This window comes from Berghia stephanieae, chromosome 3, assembly GCF_034508935.2.
Source record: "Berghia stephanieae isolate SIO BIC M18660-M18661 chromosome 3, UCSD_Bste_1.3, whole genome shotgun sequence".
Classification (NCBI taxonomy): Eukaryota; Metazoa; Mollusca; class Gastropoda; order Nudibranchia; family Aeolidiidae; genus Berghia; species Berghia stephanieae.
This window is the reverse complement of record NC_088362.1, coordinates 76191789-76210169: the sequence shown is the minus strand read 5'-3', so window position 1 is coordinate 76210169 and position 18381 is coordinate 76191789. Positions and strand designations below refer to the sequence as shown.

The 18381-nt window shown below is 33.4% G+C and overlaps 1 protein-coding gene across 1 annotated transcript in view; it reads left to right on the top strand.

Annotated features, from left to right (window-relative positions):
- Positions 1-18381, top strand: part of LOC144968469 (uncharacterized) — a 35738-nt gene that overhangs the window by 1631 nt on the left and 15726 nt on the right. Inside the window, exons 2-15 of the mRNA XM_078906873.1 lie at positions 459-571; positions 1676-1724; positions 1897-2087; positions 2245-2310; positions 5843-5910; positions 6463-6536; positions 7110-7168; positions 10338-10407; positions 11278-11351; positions 13565-13673; positions 13986-14080; positions 14719-14903; positions 15952-16019; positions 18214-18275. Coding sequence (XP_078762999.1) covers positions 533-571; positions 1676-1724; positions 1897-2087; positions 2245-2310; positions 5843-5910; positions 6463-6536; positions 7110-7168; positions 10338-10407; positions 11278-11351; positions 13565-13673; positions 13986-14080; positions 14719-14903; positions 15952-16019; positions 18214-18275 — 1209 coding nt within the window. The 5' untranslated portion in view covers positions 459-532. The remainder of the gene's footprint in view (positions 1-458; positions 572-1675; positions 1725-1896; positions 2088-2244; positions 2311-5842; positions 5911-6462; positions 6537-7109; positions 7169-10337; positions 10408-11277; positions 11352-13564; positions 13674-13985; positions 14081-14718; positions 14904-15951; positions 16020-18213; positions 18276-18381) is intronic.

Here is an 18381-nt window from a genome sequence, read left to right as displayed (position 1 = left end):
TGAGTTCAAGACACTATCACTACACCACAGCAGACCATTTAAAAACATGGATTTGCACCTTTGAAAAAAATAAATAAAAATTCTAATGAAAATTTTTCTATAATTATTGCAAATCTTATATGCTTAAAACGAAAATAGTTTACTGACACTAGAAGTCGAATCCTTTTCGACATTAGAATCATTTAAATCACCAATCTCACTGGTACTATACGAAATGTCACTCACCAGTTACATCAAATACTACCATTTTTTTCAACATACACCTGCAGTTTCAGTTGTTTTGTCCTGAACAATGTACTACCTTTATAAATATATTTAATTCAGATGCTTTGTATTTAAGCTTTGATTAATTCGCGAATGTGTTGGCCATAATATTGATTCTGTCATAACTTTTAGAAGATGTTCCCCAGACAAACTTTTACAGCTGTGATAATTTTTCTTATTCCATCTTCATACAGGGGGTTACTTTAATCTATGTTAGTGCTTGCAGGAACTATATAGATGTATATGAAACCCTGAACAAAACCAAAATATGAATCGACAATTTTTATTCAGAATGCAAAATCAAGAGGTGAGTTGTTTTTAATTTTTAAAGAATTGAGACAAATAAAGAACATTTGCTCATTTTTAGTTTAAAATTTTTTTTATCCCTTTAACTGCGAAATGATTGACTGTATCGCATTAAGTTTGAATATGATGAGGAGACAATTCATATTGTGCAAAAATAGTTTGTCAATATCATTATATGTCGTAACTTATGATAGAATATATTCATCATTTTTGCCTGTGTTCTATCATTTGAAGCTTGACATGATTTCATGACATCTTGATTTAAATTATAAAATTTTATGATTGATTTCTTATTTGCGAGTTCACTCAAAATTGCGACACGGTGTATCATAACATATGACAATACTGTCCACTGTATGGTATACAGTCAATGGTATATAGTCTCCATGTAGTCAATAGTAATATACCCAAAATGGACATTTCTTACAATCTGTTGATTCCTTATGATAGCCAATGATTTAAAGTTTTAGAGCAAAAAACTACCAACAATGGATTGGAATAAATAGTAAAAATTCAATTTTCCTTTATTCATTTCATTTGAAACATTTTGTCATGTTCTATCTAAAAAAAAGGATTAGATAATTTAGGTATCTACACTGAAAATTAATTTACAAGTCTTTCTTCATAGCTATTGGCCTAGAGTTTATTCTGATTTCTGTACGTTAACCCCTTGCTACACTTAGGGTAAGTTGTAGTCCCTCTATCAAGTATTCTCCGCCAGATCGCTTCTGGGTTGACAGTGGGGTCAGAAAAATAAACAAACTTGACTGCATCCTGTACCTATACAGGTCCCTATGTTTGTAAAGTGAATGCTCTACCACAGAGCAGTCGTGAACCTCCAATGTAAGCAATAGGGACTAAGTAAAAAAGAAAGATGATAAAAGTGGGGATTTAATCTAGAGATACTCTTCCCATTGCCTTGTGCACTTCTTCATCTCATCCTCTCTACTCCATGACTTCTCCTTTGAAAAAATAATGAGTATTGGCTGATATGATATTTATCCTTTTGTATCTTTTATGTGCTATTTTGTCGGTTTTAATGTAATTTTTGTCTGTTACATATTTTCAAAGTTTTTAAATTTAGCATTATATTTATAACCACAAGACAGAGCACAAAAGGCCAGCACAGCCTGATTTCAAGATAAGATCAACAGGTCAGTAAATTATCCATTTTCATAGTTTACATTTAAGCTCCTGTGCTCCTTTCATTGAGCATTTCAATCTCATATAATGTTAGAATCTAAAACAGATACTTGACTTTGCATTGTAGACATTACCCAAATGTTTTTATTACAAGTACAATCCATTTTTTTTCCTTCTCCATAGCATTGTTGGAAAATCAAAGACCGATGAATAACAACAGTTTTCAATCCAGCACAATGTATCAAAGACCCCAACAAGTGCAAATAAATGAATATGAAAGTGAAAACATGACAAGTCTCCATGCTAAATTACATCAGGAGGCTGACAAGATCAGGAAATGGAAAGTTCAAACAGAGCTTGATATCAAAGAGAAAGTATGTTACTTTATCCATCAAAAGTCAATTTTTATACAATCAAATTATCCTTCACCGAATTAAAATATACTGCACTTTGTACTATATTTTATTTTATTCTTGTTTTAGAAGAAACATGCATTCTAATACGTTTCTCTCTACAAATTTTTCTGTTCAGGACAAGAAGTTGTCTTCGGCATCAATCCAAATTGAAACAATGAAAAAGTCCTTGCTTGAATTACAGGTAATGAATAATACACTCATCATTTCAGTCACATGATAATCAACAAAAAAAATAAAATTGCAGCTACTTGTTAGAATATACAATGCATTATAGTTGTAATGATAAAATAATTTAAAAGAATTTCATAAGAGAATAGACTGGAAGCAGAATAAATGATAAGAACTGTACTTACTCAGTACCCACCTGAGAAATGTTTTTTTCAAAAAAAGCAAAAACAAATAAACACCTGAGTTTTCATATAGTTTAACATCCGCTGAATGCAATCCAATTACTTTACAAGGGGTCCCTGGACACAGCATCATTGAACATGTAGGGCAAGATATGATGCCTGTAAGGCGCTATTTGTTATACAGTCCACTCTGGATAATCGCAACACCCTGGGATCAGCGAAAATGTTGCGATTAACCGAAGTTGCAATTAACCGAAGCTGAGTTTCCTGTCCACTAATGCAACATTTTACACAAATATGGTAAACTTAAACCAGTAGTTGTCAACATTGTTCTCGGTCCACCACAAACTGAGCAATTTGATTGAAACAAAAACCATATGGAGCCCTGTATAGATTTTGACAAGCAAAAGCAGTTTTGAGGCAACCCGACATCTTATTCAGAGTGGTTTAACTGTCACTCTTTTGTTCTTAACATTTGTAAGAGTCAAAGAGATTAGCCCAATCGCCTCATCATAGATGACCACACGAACCCATATTGCGAAGCCCTGCCCTCTTTTGTCTCGAACAGAGTGGTGTTACACTACTGTAGTATTAAACCCCACCCACTCTCGATTCTTCAACCTGTCATGACTTCACCCAAGCTGAAATTTAATCATGAGATTTTGTTTGTTTGATTTCATGAATTTTCCTCTTTTTGAGTCGAAAATTTGTTGCGATTAACCAAAGTTTGTTGCAATTAACCAGTGACTTTTATGTAGAATTAATTCTGTTTCTTGTAAAATGTTGCGATTAACCGAATGTTGCGATTAACCGGGTTGCGATTATCCAGAGTGGACTGTAATTTCTTTTTGACAGAGACATAGTGGTACTGGCCTTATACTCATTTTGCACTTATGTATGATGAGCGAATGTGGGCAAAGAACCTTTTTCAACTTTTTGTGCTGCTCACTGTGGGGTGCAACCCATCAATCCAAGCGTCATACCATTAGGCCATAAAGACACATTTAGGTACAATATCTGAATAATATTTAAAGTTCTATCAGCTTTATTTGAGTCGTTTCACTAAGAGCCTTGTCATTCCTTAAGGGCACAAGGAAAATAATCTGTCCAAAACAAGCACCATAAATAATACTGTTTTCAAACAGAAATGTCGCAAAATCGGAAGACATGGTGGTCGGTTTGCGGTGGCAAGAAATATTACCCATGTTCTAGTGGTGTTAGATATGTGATATATTTTCCCCCACCGACCACATTCTTCTCCATCATTCCCCTACCAACCAAAACCCGATCCCTTACTGACCACCCTATCTGACCAGTAATGAAACATTATTTTGATGCACTACAATGTGATATAAATCTTTAAGAACAAGATATGAAGTGAATAGAAACGTGCCAGAAGACAATAGAGAATAAAAATTTTTCGCGGCGGTGGTGGGGTTTGAACCTGCGACCTTATTGGTACGACAACTCCGCCTGGCAGGTGAGAGCGTGGCTCTACCGTGTGAGCTATCCACGAACACAAAAATATTCGTTTCAAACTCAAAGTCATTACTAGATCCCTCTCTCACCCACTTCTTGAGACCGCCGATTCGTTCGTACACCACCATCGCAAATAATTTAGACCAGCAGTTAAGCCTAATAGCCAATATTCTCAACACAAACATATAACATAGAAACGATTGAGACATTGAGTATGCTCCGGTGTATGGGGTGAATTTTTAATTCAGAAAAGTGAGTGGAGCAGGCACTTATGTTGGTAACAACAAGATATGAAGTGAATAGAAAAGTGCCAGAAGACAATAGAGAATAAAAATTTTTCGCGGCGGTGGTGGGGTTTGAACCTGCGACCTTATTGGTACGACAACTCCGCCTGGCAGGTGAGAGCGTGGCTCTACCGTGTGAGCTATCCACGAACACAAAAATATTCGTTTCAAACTCAAAGTCATTACTAGATCCCTCTCTCACCCACTTCTTGAGACCGCCGATTCGTTCGTACACCACCATCGCGAATAATTTAGACCAGCAGTTAAGCCTAATAGCCAATATTCTCAACACAAACATATAACATAGAAACGATTGAGACATTGAGTATGCTCCGGTGTATGGGGTGAATTTTTAATTCAGAAAAGTGAGTGGAGCAGGCACTTATGTTGGTAACAACAAGATATGAAGTGAATAGAAAAGTGCCAGAAGACAATAGAGAATAAAAATATAAATCTTTAGTGAATAACAAGCAAGGCTGTAAATATCATCATAAATATACAGCAAATAAGACTGTATCATTTATTCCTTACAAAAAAAAACAAATCAGCTTAAATTTTTCGCTCTGGGCTCTTTACAATGTCTAACTGACAAGGAAACATTAAGATAGTAACAATGAAGAGGACAAGACATGACATGCAGGTTTAGTTTTTTAAACAAACATCACACTGAAACAAATACTCATTGAGCCCTTCCTTGTCAAGGGCTTCAATGGTATCACTTTTTAAAAAAATGTAACCAGCACTTGCACCAGTCACATCTTATCCGGCCATTGTATTAGATCTATTCTCTATTGCTGAAGCAATCTGATGAATCATTGTCCAGAACAATCTCTGTCTGATTCTCTGACTCAGTTTTGCCAAAGACTATTTCTGTCTTTTTCTTTTTACCTTCCCTCTCCCTTTTTGCTTCAGTGCAAATCTCTCTGCTTTATTTTTTTTTTCTCTCTTATGACATTTCCTTTCCTGTTCAGTCTTCTTTATAGCGTCTTTATCTGCCTTCCTATTAGCAGCCACTGTTAAAGGACAAACTGTTTATTAACTATTTAAACATATAGATCTAGGGAAAACATTTTTTAATAAAAAAAAAACAAAAAACAGCACTCATTTTGAAATGTTTTGGTCGGGTTTTTTAAAGACCCATTGGTCGGTAAGGGAAGGGACATGTGAAAATACCCTTTCCCTCACCAACCAACATGTTTTCAGGGCACAATGGAGATTCAACACCAATTTGACACTAGAAATATAGATCTCAGGAGGCAGTTTTAAGTCACTCATTGTATTTCTACTGTTAGAAGAGTTACGTTCGGCTTATTTGTAAATAAGGACGGTTGACATGCAATGCGTAAGACAAGAAATATTTTCATCTTACCTGAACAAAAATGGTCAATTTGAGTAAATTTTCTCTTCCACTTGCTATTTTGACAGTTTGTATGAAAGTCATTCGATTAAAGGCATAACAAAACAAAAACTCCTCTGTGTTGTTTATTTGGTCTGTCGGGGGGCTAATGGTCTGTAAGGGAAGGAAAGATTCTTTATGAAAAAGAAAAGATTTTTGAAATCCTAAAAACTTAAAAATCAGACCTGATTTTTTTTTTAACAGCTCGACAATGAGAGATTGAGCTCCAGGATGCAAGAAGAAATTGATGATCGACAAGAAGTCATGCAAAAGTAATTGTGAACAATAATGGTCATTTATTTCCTCACAGTTAAAGATAAACTAGGAACAACAATAAACCTATTATTGATAATTGATTATATTATGTGGAATAGTAGTTTAAAAACAGAAATGACATAAATTAAAACCTTACATTGAACTTTTTAGTTCAGAAAATATTTTGGATCAATGGTATGAAAACCACAATAATGATGATGATGATGATGATGATGATGATGATGATGATGATGATATTGAGGATAAGGAAGATGGTAAATAAGGTGATGATGATAATGACAATGCTACTAATTATGACCTCATTTATTAAGTATGGGCATTTTTTTTGTTTCACATTGTCCTGTTCACTTACATTTTTCAAAGTGTCTCTCTCTCTCTCTCTGTTGTATTAAGATAAAGAGGCTAATTAGGAGAAAAAAGATACTTTCATCCAATAAATTGAAGAAAAAAGTAATTATAATTTTAACATTTCCATCGGCCACATTAGTTCTGGAAAAGTCTTTAGAATGCTAAAAAAAACATTCCATGATTTTGGTCCAATCTTTCAGAATTTCATCCACAAGGGAGATGTGCAATATATTGAAATCAGCAGCAACTACGTTGGAAGATAGAATGTTGCGATGTAAGTCTAGGTGAGAGAGAGAGAGAGAAAGAGAGAGAGAGAGAGAGAGAGAGAGAGAGAGAGAGTAATCTTCATCGCAGATGCATGCATATTGAGTACCGAGGCAAGGCAATCTTAGTGCACTTAGAAAATTTACTTTAAAAATAATTAAAACATTGTGGGTTTGAATTCCGATGTAGACGCTTGGAATTCTTTCGTTACTCCAAAGTTTTGAAAAAGCATTATCACATTGAGTCTTATCAGGGTCTGTCTTAAGAAATGGAGGTGCCTCCTTTTGACAATCCTTGTTTGTCTCAAAAGGGTGTTTGTTAAGACCAAATCAGAAAAAAAGCAACACACCTCTACATAAACACACTCTCTCTCTCTCACACACACACACACTCTCTCTCTTTCTCTTTCTCTCTCTCTCTCTCTCTCTCTCTCTCTCTCTCTCTCTCTCACACACACATACACACACACACACACACACACACACACGTATCCACAAAAATCTAATTCAAGCTATTGTCATTGTCAACTTGATCAACAAGACGTCTATTGTCATTGTATGATTGGCATTTATTTTCTTTGCAGGTGAGACTGAAAAAACTGAGCTGAAATATGCTGGAAGAGAAACTTCACAATACTTGGAGGTAACAAGTAGTTTATGGACTATCTGTGGCAGTTTCTTATCTCTTGTTGAGTTATTACCACAATTTAACTCGTATGGAAGCAGATGTTCTGCACTGTTGAAAACAAATATTAATACATTGTCACCACCTAAAACCCACTTAGTAATATCCAACTTCACGTAATAACCCTTCACTTTCCTGTAAAAAGAAAGATTCACTATTATCACCTCTCCAATGTTCTACTCCTTTGTCTGATAACCTGTTGTTTCACTAAATATTTTTTAATGCAAAATAATATTAATCAGATTGTCTACAATGGGGACTAACTGAATCAAAATGACTTATAGACAAGCATTCAATTTTTTACAATAAAACCATTTTGTTTAATTTTTTGGGGGTTTGAATTAACAGTGATTGGCATCATCACTTTAGGCCAGATTTGAGTGTTTTTACAAGTTAGTTATGCTGAGTAACTATGGTAGAATATTGGAAAATACTCAGACTTTAAGTAATAAGATCATTCCCAATATTCGACAAATATTGAATGACCCCCCAAAAAATGCATTTTTACTTCAGTAAAATCTTCTTAAATCACCGGATATGGGACAAGGGATTTTAGGCAGTATAATGTAGCAATGACTATCCCGCACAAATCTTTGGGCCTCTTTTTCGCTCACAAAGTGCCCAAATTCGCGACAAAATATGGGAAGAAGCCGTTTGGTATATGCTATTTTAAAAAAATAATTACGACGCTGTTTATCGATGAATATGACTGAAAGTTAGCACACAGTTAGAAAAAAGGTCATTTTAGATTATGTCAAGCGACAAAACTCGTACGATTACCAGAAGACCGTTAAAAATAGATTTTTACTCTTTGGAGTAAAATATTTCTAAAACTACCGGGCGTGTAGGTTTTGTCGCTGACAAGGTAATACATGAACATTTCTTCTTTTAGGTTGTAAAATTTCATATGAATATGACGAGTACTTTTCCCGTATTTTACAAAACACCATCCTAATTTGCTCTTCATTTGTAAAAGACAAAGTCATTTTGCCCCCCTACAGCCCGAATCACAAGTTCAAAACGATTTGGCACCAAACAGCGGCTGAGCGAGTCGTGGCAAGCGCTTTCTGATTGGTTGACCTCGTTTTAAAGTTCATGACTAGTCAAAATGTCTGCGCGGTCTCACTGGCAGAGGGGTGTTTATCGTCTGCCATTGCGTTTGGGTTCAATAAACAGCTGATAATTTGACTGTTTAATTTACAAGAATTTAAGAAATTATAATGTTAAAAGTTTTCGATTGCAATATGATCTACAATCTCAGCATGGGTTTAATTATTGTATTCCAAGTTACGTTCCATCAGTAATTCAGAAAAGTGAGTGGAGAGGGATCTAGTAATGACTTTGAGTTTGAAACGAATATTTTTTGTGTTCGTGGATAGCTCACACGGTAGAGCCACGCTCTCACCTGCCAGGCGGAGTTGTCGTACCAATAAGGTCGCAGGTTCAAACCCCACCACCGCCGCGAAAAATTTTTATTCTCTATTGTCTTCTGGCACTTTTCTATTCACTTCATATCTTGTTGTTACCAACGTAAGTGCCTGCTCCACTCACTTTTCTGAATTAAAAATTCACCCCATACACCGGAGCATACTCAATGTCTCAATCGTTTCTATGTTATATGTTTGTGTTGAGAATATTGGCTATTAGGCTTAACTGCTGGTCAAAATTATTCGCGATGGTGGTGTACGAACGAATCGGCGGTCTCAAGAAGTGGGTGAGAGAGGGATCTAGTAATGACTTTGAGTTTGAAACGAATATTTTTTGTGTTCGTGGATAGCTCACACGGTAGAGCCACGCTCTCACCTGCCAGGCGGAGTTGTCGTACCAATAAGGTCGCAGGTTCAAACCCCACCACCGCCGCGAAAAATTTTTATTCTCTATTGTCTTCTGGCACTTTTCTATTCACTTCATATCTTGTTGTTCCATCAGTAACCTTTGTCCCCTTGTCCAATTTCTCTTTTCCTTCTATATTTCTTTTGTTTACGTACGCACTCTCTCTCTCTCTCTCTCTCTCTCTCTCTCTCTCTCTCTCTCTCTGTGTGTGTGTGTGTGTGTGTTTATATATAAGTTTTCATCATATTCTCTATCAAATTTGCCATAAAATTGCCAAATTTCAATCTTTTAATCCACTTATTACGCAAGATACAACCAAAGGTCGAAAAAAATGCCGAAAAAGCGTCCCATATTTTTGCGTTTTTTTCCTCTTTGCGGGTCATCCAAATAAATGACACCTGTGAAACTGCATAACTTGTTTATTTATGAATGGAATTTCAAAATTCAAAAACATTTTTACTCAGTGGAGATGGGGCTTTGATTTCAGACAAATATTTTCCTCAAAAAGAGAAAAAAACATTTTTCATAGTCATTGCTATATAATGAATTTTATACTATTAGGAGTTTGTCATCAAACTGATGATCTGTGAGATTTCTGTTATTATGAAGGACCGTGTAGCAAGATATCAGTGCAAGCTCACATATCAAGAATTAATGTTTGACTTGAAATACTTCAAATAATGATATTATAAACTGGATTTGGTCACAAATAATTCAAACTATTGTTTCTTCTAGAAATGAATACTGGTCTTGGTTGAGAGACTTATGATGTCATTTCACTCACTTGTTAATCAATACCCTGTTATGGCTAAAATTGTCATTATATTCATACATTTAAGAAATGTTTGAAAGGAAATTTATGAGTGAAATGAGATTTGATTCCAATGTGACTAGCTCAAGGCAGTAGAGCATGGTGGATGGATCACGAACCCAATATTCTTGGTCATGAGCAGAAGAAAATATAATTGAGCCATGCTAATACAGTCTTCTCTCTCTTTTTGATCATTGTAGCCACCTACACAGTCCCCTTCACTATTGCCATCACCATTGCAACTGAAACTTACATTACTAACAACTATTATCTTATCTTATCTTATCATCATCATCATCATCATCATCATCATCATCATCATCATCATCATTAACATCATCATTGTCACCACCACCATCATCATCATCATTGTCGTCGTCGTTGCCATCATCGTCGTCGTCATTTAATCTTTATCATGATCGTCACATGTAGCACTATAAAGAGAAATGAGTATAATCAATTTGATTTTAATTTGTGTTGCAGGACCTAACTAACAAATTTGAAACTCTTCGGATTTCAGCTGAAAGCAATCACCAAAAACTTTTATTGAAATGTAAGCAGAACAAAGGTTGATGAATACATGATTTTTTCCTTTAATGGGCCAATCTGATGTAAACTAGATTAAAGGTGGTTATATTGCATTACGTATCAGGACATTTATTTAAGTCATTATTAGTTATGGAAATATGAATGAATGCCGGATTATTTTGCATATGATTTCACTGATTGAACATAGCAATAATGCCCTCAGACCGTTCTTCCTCGTCTGTTAACATACATATAAAAATAGTCATTCAAAACCGTGATGTCCATTGAGCCTATGTTGTAATACAGTTAGCATCACTTGCTTGTTATCCTCTGAACAAAACATTAGTCTATTGCAGACTTCTCTCATCCATATCTTAATTAGAGGCACTTTCTCATTCACAGCTGGGTGGACCAGGAAACAAACACGTATCAGTGTAATGTAGGTTGTAGGTTTATTCAATGTGCATTGTGTACTTTATCGATTTGGCTGCAATATGAGTTGTTCTTACTCTCTTCTTTTGCTTGCTGTCTGTCAGAGTTTTTAGGTCTGTATTTTTAATTAAATTACTCGTGTTTTATAACCCTTCTGGATGTCAGCACAATTACAATCTGTTTTTTGTTTTTATTTTATCTGATCTATTCTGAAAATGCTTTTCTTGCTTCAATGTTTGTTTTTCAAATCATAATATTCTCCATCTGAATTCTAACATCTTGACTAACAGTAACATAGATTGCTTTTTTTTTTCTTAAAGTAATTTGTTTGAGGTGTTCATGTTATACTTGACTTATAATAATAATTGTCTTACTGAACTGAATGCAGGACTTCTCATTAAGCTTTTACCTTCTTCCTCTGCTCCACCCCCACCCCCACCCACCCCTCCAACTATGTGTTTAGATGAGACAGAGATGAAGGAAAGTCAAGAGAAAGAAAAATTATTGCATTCAAAATGTCAAGAGGCCACTGTTATGGTAATGTGTTTAAAAGTTGCTAATGCTCCATTGAATACTAAGCCGCTAGAAGTTGTCGACTGTAAAAAGTAATGTACACTAATGAATATCAAACTTTAACAAAATATTAAACAGAACATTTCAAGTCAAAACTCATTAAATGACAAAAATAGTTAAAATATTTATACATCACATGAAATCCAGTAAAAGGACAGAAAAGATCTTGTCATGTTTAAATAAGAAAATGAAGAAAACAAATCAGAGTGTTTATTTTTAAGATACACTAGTGCATGAAAGGGCTCACCTTTAGATAATGGATGACCTTTGGTGTATAAAGATATAGACGAATGGAATAAATAGTGGGGATAACTCTTGTGTTTTATCTATATGATCATAGGGTAAAATGTCTTTCACAAGGAATTGCAATCTCTACAATACTAGCATATAGAAATAAAATACAAATGTATCACAGTATGAAATTAATCCAATAGGGCAATGAAAACGCTGTCAGAAGTATGATGAATGAATAGTGTCCCATTTGAAACGTAATGCTAGGTGTGAATTAAATCATCAACTTGAAAATAAAACTCCAATAGAATTGAAGTAGGCTCACTATCCAATGATCATAAATACAAAATGCTGATCTTCGTAACGTTGACTCCAATGATGAATGGAATATCATATACATTGGAAACTAAAGAAAATAGGAGAACAACAGAAGTAGTATGTCTATTAGATTAGAGATAATGCAGTCTGGTGTTTAGTCCATTGGGGTTTAAACATCTAACGGGCCATTTACACATGGCTATTGGCCAGCACAGGCAAATCACATGCTCAACGGGCCCATCGCGTGTGTCAAGGGTGACTTGCGCGAGACAGCGGGCAAATCCTCTGTCGCTCTGGGCCGATCCGGGCTGTCAAACACTGCTTGATTTCTTGCGACAAACCCCTTTCACCTGCTATAGTTGAGGTTGGATAATTGACATTTCCAATATTTGTGACTCACTTGGAAGACAGTCCTTAACATAAAAGTTTGTTTTTTTTCTCGATTATATCAAAAATGTAATTGCAGATTCATAATCAGCGAAGTCAAATTAGTCTAGTCTACGCGTACAGATCATATTTTAATGCTTGAATAAAAATATTTTTAAAACAAAAAGTTATTTTGATATTTAAAATTTCAATGCAGATAAAGTCAATTTGCTATGGAATATCTCACATAATATTATAGTAGTTTAAAGAAAAATGCATATATAATAATAATAATAACAATAATAATGATAATAATAATAATAATAATAATAATAATAATAATAATAATAATAATAATAATAATAATAATAATAATAATAATAATAATAATAATAATAACAATAATAATAATAATAATAAAGAAGAAGAAGAAGAAGAAGAAGAAGAAGAAGAAGAAGAAGAAGAAGAAGAAGAAGAAGAAGAAGAAGAAGAAGAAGAAGAAGAAGAAGAAGAATGATGATGATGGTGACGATGATGATGATGATGATGATAAAGTCGATGCTGCTGATGATGATGTTGATGCTGCTGCTGATGATGATGATGATGGATGTAAAATAGTCGTTTTTGTAACCAATTTTTAGTCCAAAATGTTCTTTCCTTGTCATTCCAAACCCCCACGCTTTACCCCTGCGTGTAAATGGCACATAAGGGTTTTAATTAGATGTGTTTCTTGTATGAGACAATATATAGTTTTGGGTGTAGCAGAATGTGCGTATCTTATGGCATATACCAGGTTGAATTCCATATAAGAGAAAGGACTTGTGATGGTCTAAGCTTTCTCTGGAGAAGCAATTGTCTTGTCTTGATCAAGGTGATCACATGTTAGGCTACATGCATATGTAGGCTGTAGGTCTATTGTCATGTGACGATTCAAGACTGATACTTACAAGCAAATGTCTTCATCAGCGTGGAGAAAGCGTAATTGTTCATCATCATCTTCTTTACTTGTTTAGCATGAAGGTGTTTTGTAATGCCAAAGATGAGGTGATTGGTTTGTTTAGGACTGTCTATCTCCGAAGGGTTGCATGGTGGACTCTGGTGATGTTACAAGTGAACTTGAACTCCATATGAGATGTTAGGTGGTGCTTTACATATCGTTTTCTGTGTAGCTGTGCAGTATATGAGATCTGAATAAATTTTAAAGTAACTTTATATATTATAACAAGTTCAGTTGAATATTATAATTTTTATTTTTATAACAGATAAACACTTTAGAGACTGATATCAATGAGAGAAATAGGAAAGTTTCAGACCTTCAAGCTGGATTGCTGGAAAAGAATAGCACTTTGGACAGATTGGAGAAATCTCTAAGTAACTACAATTTATATTTATGTGTAGGAATTGTAAACAATCCATGACGATTGTGTTCTGTGAATTAATGATATCAATAATATTTATATTAAAGAAAAAGTGACCATCATGATGTATTTTTTTATATTTATTCAGGAATAGGTAAAAGTTTGATGTTGCTCTGAAAATAAACTCACTAGTTATACCTTTGATAATGATAAACTGGAACAACTAGAGAATCTCATTGAATAAATCCATCAATTGTTTGATGTCTTATTATATTATTTTATAAATTAGTTTATTTATATTTAATACGAAACTGTTTTTTTACAGGTCAACTTGAGGAAAAAAATAGCATGCTAGAAAAAGATTTGAAAGTCAAAGAAGACGATTTTAAAGAGTCTGCTATTCGAGTCCTCACAATACAAGTAAGTTGTTTTGCTTCATCCCATTTTTATACAATCACCAAAAAGCAATGAGAAATAGATTTCTTTAATCTGATAGCTAAACAGAAGTAAAAAATTCAAATCAATTATAAAAATTTTTACCATAAACTGAATGTGCCATGCGTTTTCAATAAGGTGTGAAGAAATGTTTATTCAATTTTTGATGATGTGATTATGATACTAGATATTTTTATTCCAAACAGTACTAGTTTTTCAAGTTAATTTGCTCATTTAACTCAAATCATGCAGTCTTTCTTGTATCACTAAAAACTCTCTTCATGTGCAAGCGTTTGTTAAAGTTATTTTTAAAAAATTTAATTAGGATATTTAATCTCGTTACAATTTAGATTGCTCATGAAATTGGATGACATTAATAGTTTACTGCAACTTTTTACTATGATAATAAGAACTTTTTTAAATGTGCAAAAATGAGTTTATGATCCAAAATATTATTTTAATATAATATAGCTGACATAAATTACATATATAATAATTTGAATGATCTTACACAAAATATTAAACTTTTGATAAATTTATAATTTGGCAGAGATTTTGAAAAAAATAAATAATAGAAACAAATAACAATTAATTGTTCATTGGTTTACGTGTGTTAATCCAAGGATGAAAAACGTGAATTGGAAGAAAAGTTACAAAGAACCGAGGCAGAGTTATGTTCTCTTCAAGATACCAAAGACAAGATGTATCAAGAAATGACAGATTCCTGTGCTAAATATGAGAAAGATTTATTGCATTCCCAAGACAATCTAACCAAATTGGAGAAGGAGCTTCAGACGGAACAGAGCAAGTAATGTTTTGATAAATTTCCTAAGTGGAAAGGAAATCTATTAGAATGTTTATTATATTTTTGAGGAAATACATAGAATATGTTAGATAAATACAACAGGAAATCATATGCTCTGCTTATCATATTTTTAAGGAATCGAATATTCATATAATATAGTATCTTATATTATCTTAATACCCCATGCCATCCGAAGTGTAGTAATTAATTTAATTTGATATAATTTAATTTTTAAATGTGGTTATAAAATTCATTATATGGCAATCTTTGGGATTTGCACTGTAGCTAATGCCTAGGTTAAACCTGCCTTTATTTATGTAGATCTACAGAAAAGGTTCCTCTGAGGATGAATAAAGGGAATTTCAATCGTGATTTTAATTTGATTTCCCCCCCCCCTCTAAACTGAAGTATATTTAGCGATTTTTTAAACTTCTCTCATTGAATTATAATGTAACATTTATTCCCCAAGAGATTATATACAGGACTAAATTTTAATTAAATACTGTACTATTTGCCTCTGAGATATCTTTTTTTGTATTAGTCCCACAACAGCCGTTAACTAGTTCTTATTTATGCCAGATTCAACTGAAGTCAAATGTATTATAGTTTTCCCTCTTTTCTCTTCTCTTGTTATCATCTTAATATGGACATAGATAATCAAAAACAATTCCATATATGCCCATCTGCTTCAAACCTGTCCAATTCTTTCCAAGCCATTCCATTTTTTTGTGTACCTCTACCAGATCCATCCTTCATACTTACTAATGTCAATCGCTATTTTTTGTAGTGGTTCTAAATGAGTGCTGTGTATGTCCTATTCGTTTCCTTTTTTGTAAACTTATATTTCTTGGATGATATCCACTCAGCCTATCTGCTCCTTACTTTATCAAACCATTGAATCTTCTCCATATATATTTATTAAAACTATTTTACATCGGTCGTCGTGTATCACCATTATTATTGCTATTATACTTGTAATAGGATCCTTTAGAACTTTGCAATAGCTTAGATAGAGGAAATGACAATTTCCTTCTGTTCTTCTTTCCTGTAGAATGAAGAATTGCCAGACTGAGTTAGAAGATGCTCTTACAAGTGTAGAAAAATTGAAAAGCTCAAGAGGTAAGAGGCATGCAAGGAATGCATGTTAATTGGCGCAATAAATGGTTATAACTTTGATCGATTTTGATAAAACTGAAAAGCTTGAAATAAGTTTAAAGTGTTTGAGAAACAAGAGATGGGCTCTTAAACAAAATAGTCTTTTCAGGTCCGTTGGACATTTCTGTGTTATGAATGATCTCCCCTGATGTGGAACCTTGTGAACATCCATTAGTTATCAAACTGAAACTTGCCAGATCTTTAAAAATAATTTAAATCAAAAGATCAATTTCAATAGCAGTTTTGCCTATTTCAACAGCAAATGAATGCATAATGCCTTCTGGATGGGGTTCTTTGACCTCCCATGGTGGGCAGAAAGTCATTTGCTTTATCTTCTATCCCCCTATATCTGTTTTCTGATTTGCTTTCTGTTGTTTTTTAATGGGATTACTTGGTTTTGTCATGTCCCTTGGTGGAGTCTTTGGCTGAAACAATGAAATGTTTTGTGTTTGTTTTAGGAGTTGATATTTTTTTCATCTCTCTATTTCTGTTTTGAACATATCTTGTTAACATTTGAGTGTAATCCTCTTAGTGCTATCCTGTGCTAGTGTCTGGATGAGACTTTTAGGTAATCTCAAACTAAGTACATTGATGATATGCTCTTGAAATCTACATATATTCCCTATTTGAACCAATTTGTTTCACTTTTTCTTGGGTGCTTCAGTTGAAATTCTATAATTTTTGACTATCACATTTTCCTCCTTTTTGCCGGTGCCAATATGACTTAAATCTGTTGCAAGCGCCGTAAAACTTTTAAAAACAAAACAAAAACAAGCATAATGCCTTTAGAGTTTCTATTTGCAGATTGTTGACGGCCATTAATTTACTCCTTGTGATTTGACTATTTGTCCTTTATAAATTACAATAGCCGAAAACAATAAATATTTTCAAGTTTTGCTTTAATCATAATTTTTAAAGGATCTCATTGGCAATCCAACGGACATGCCTTATGTGGTTGTCGTCTTGTTGTCCCTTATAGGAAAATCATTTTGTTCATATTCCATTGAGTGCAATACATCTACTCCATCTAAAAAATATTGAATAGTTAAGGGAATTATGTGGCTATGGTATCAGGATAAGATAGTTCTCTTATGATGTTCAATGATTTTTTTATTATTTAAAAAAAATTTTTTTTTTACGATAACTACTATGTTACTAGTGTGCGTCTTGTGTGAGTGCGTCTATGTCAATATTGTATTGTTATAAATGTGTAACCAAATGACAAATTGCCACTTTTTTGGGGACAATAAAGATATATTATTATTATTATTATTATTATTATTATTATTATTATTATTATTATTATTATTATTATTATTATTATTATTATTATTATTATTATTATTATTATTATTATTATTATTATTATTATTATTATTATTATTATTTATTATTATTATTATTATTATTATTAATTTTGAAAGAAAAATTAAGGCTTCGTGACCAAATATTTATTGAATTAATTTTATGCTAGACAATTTGTGATTGAATTCCTCACAAGTAGCGCTGGGATAACTCGAAAATGTTTCTTTTAAAAAACTGTCCTTTTAACTAATTGTTAAACAAATTAACGACAATTTCTCAAGGGAATTCATATTTAATTTTGATAATACTGATATTTGTGGTCCTTTTAAGACCATAAAACCTTTGAACAGATATTTTGAAAAGCAGTGACCCAGCTGAGTTGGAAAAATCATGGTCGTAGATGTATACAACAGATTGGTCACTGGATGATGATGATGATAATGATAACTCTTTGGTGTAGGTTGCTTGGAAATTGCAAAGTAACTTCCACTATATCTATTTTAGACCCAGTTTTCCATTCAGTTGGTAGCGCACTTGCTTCACAAGCAAAAGGACTGTTATCTATCCAAAAGGTAGAAAACAATTGTTACTGTCCATTTAAACAACCAGGATAAACTCTGACTCCATGGACATTTAATTTCCCCCACTCATTCCTGAGTGAACATAGGGGACAGAGGGATAGTTTAAAAAAAAAGAAAAAACAAAACAAAACAAATCAGCGTAGATTTGAATCGGATTCATTTGGGTGTTAGAATTTTGTTCTACCAACTGGGCTTTCTTCCCACTTTGGTAACATTAATGAGTCATTCATTTTCTTTCATAGATATATAAATAGGAAATATTTGTATTCCAGATATTCTCATGTTGGAAAGGACAGAACTTGAAATGAAAATGGACCTTCAGAGTTATGAAATTGTGAGTATTCAGTAAGAAGCATCTTATTAAGTATGGAATATTATAAAAAGATAAACAAAACAAAAATTTACTCACTTGACTCTTCCACCTACCAAAATCAGATGCC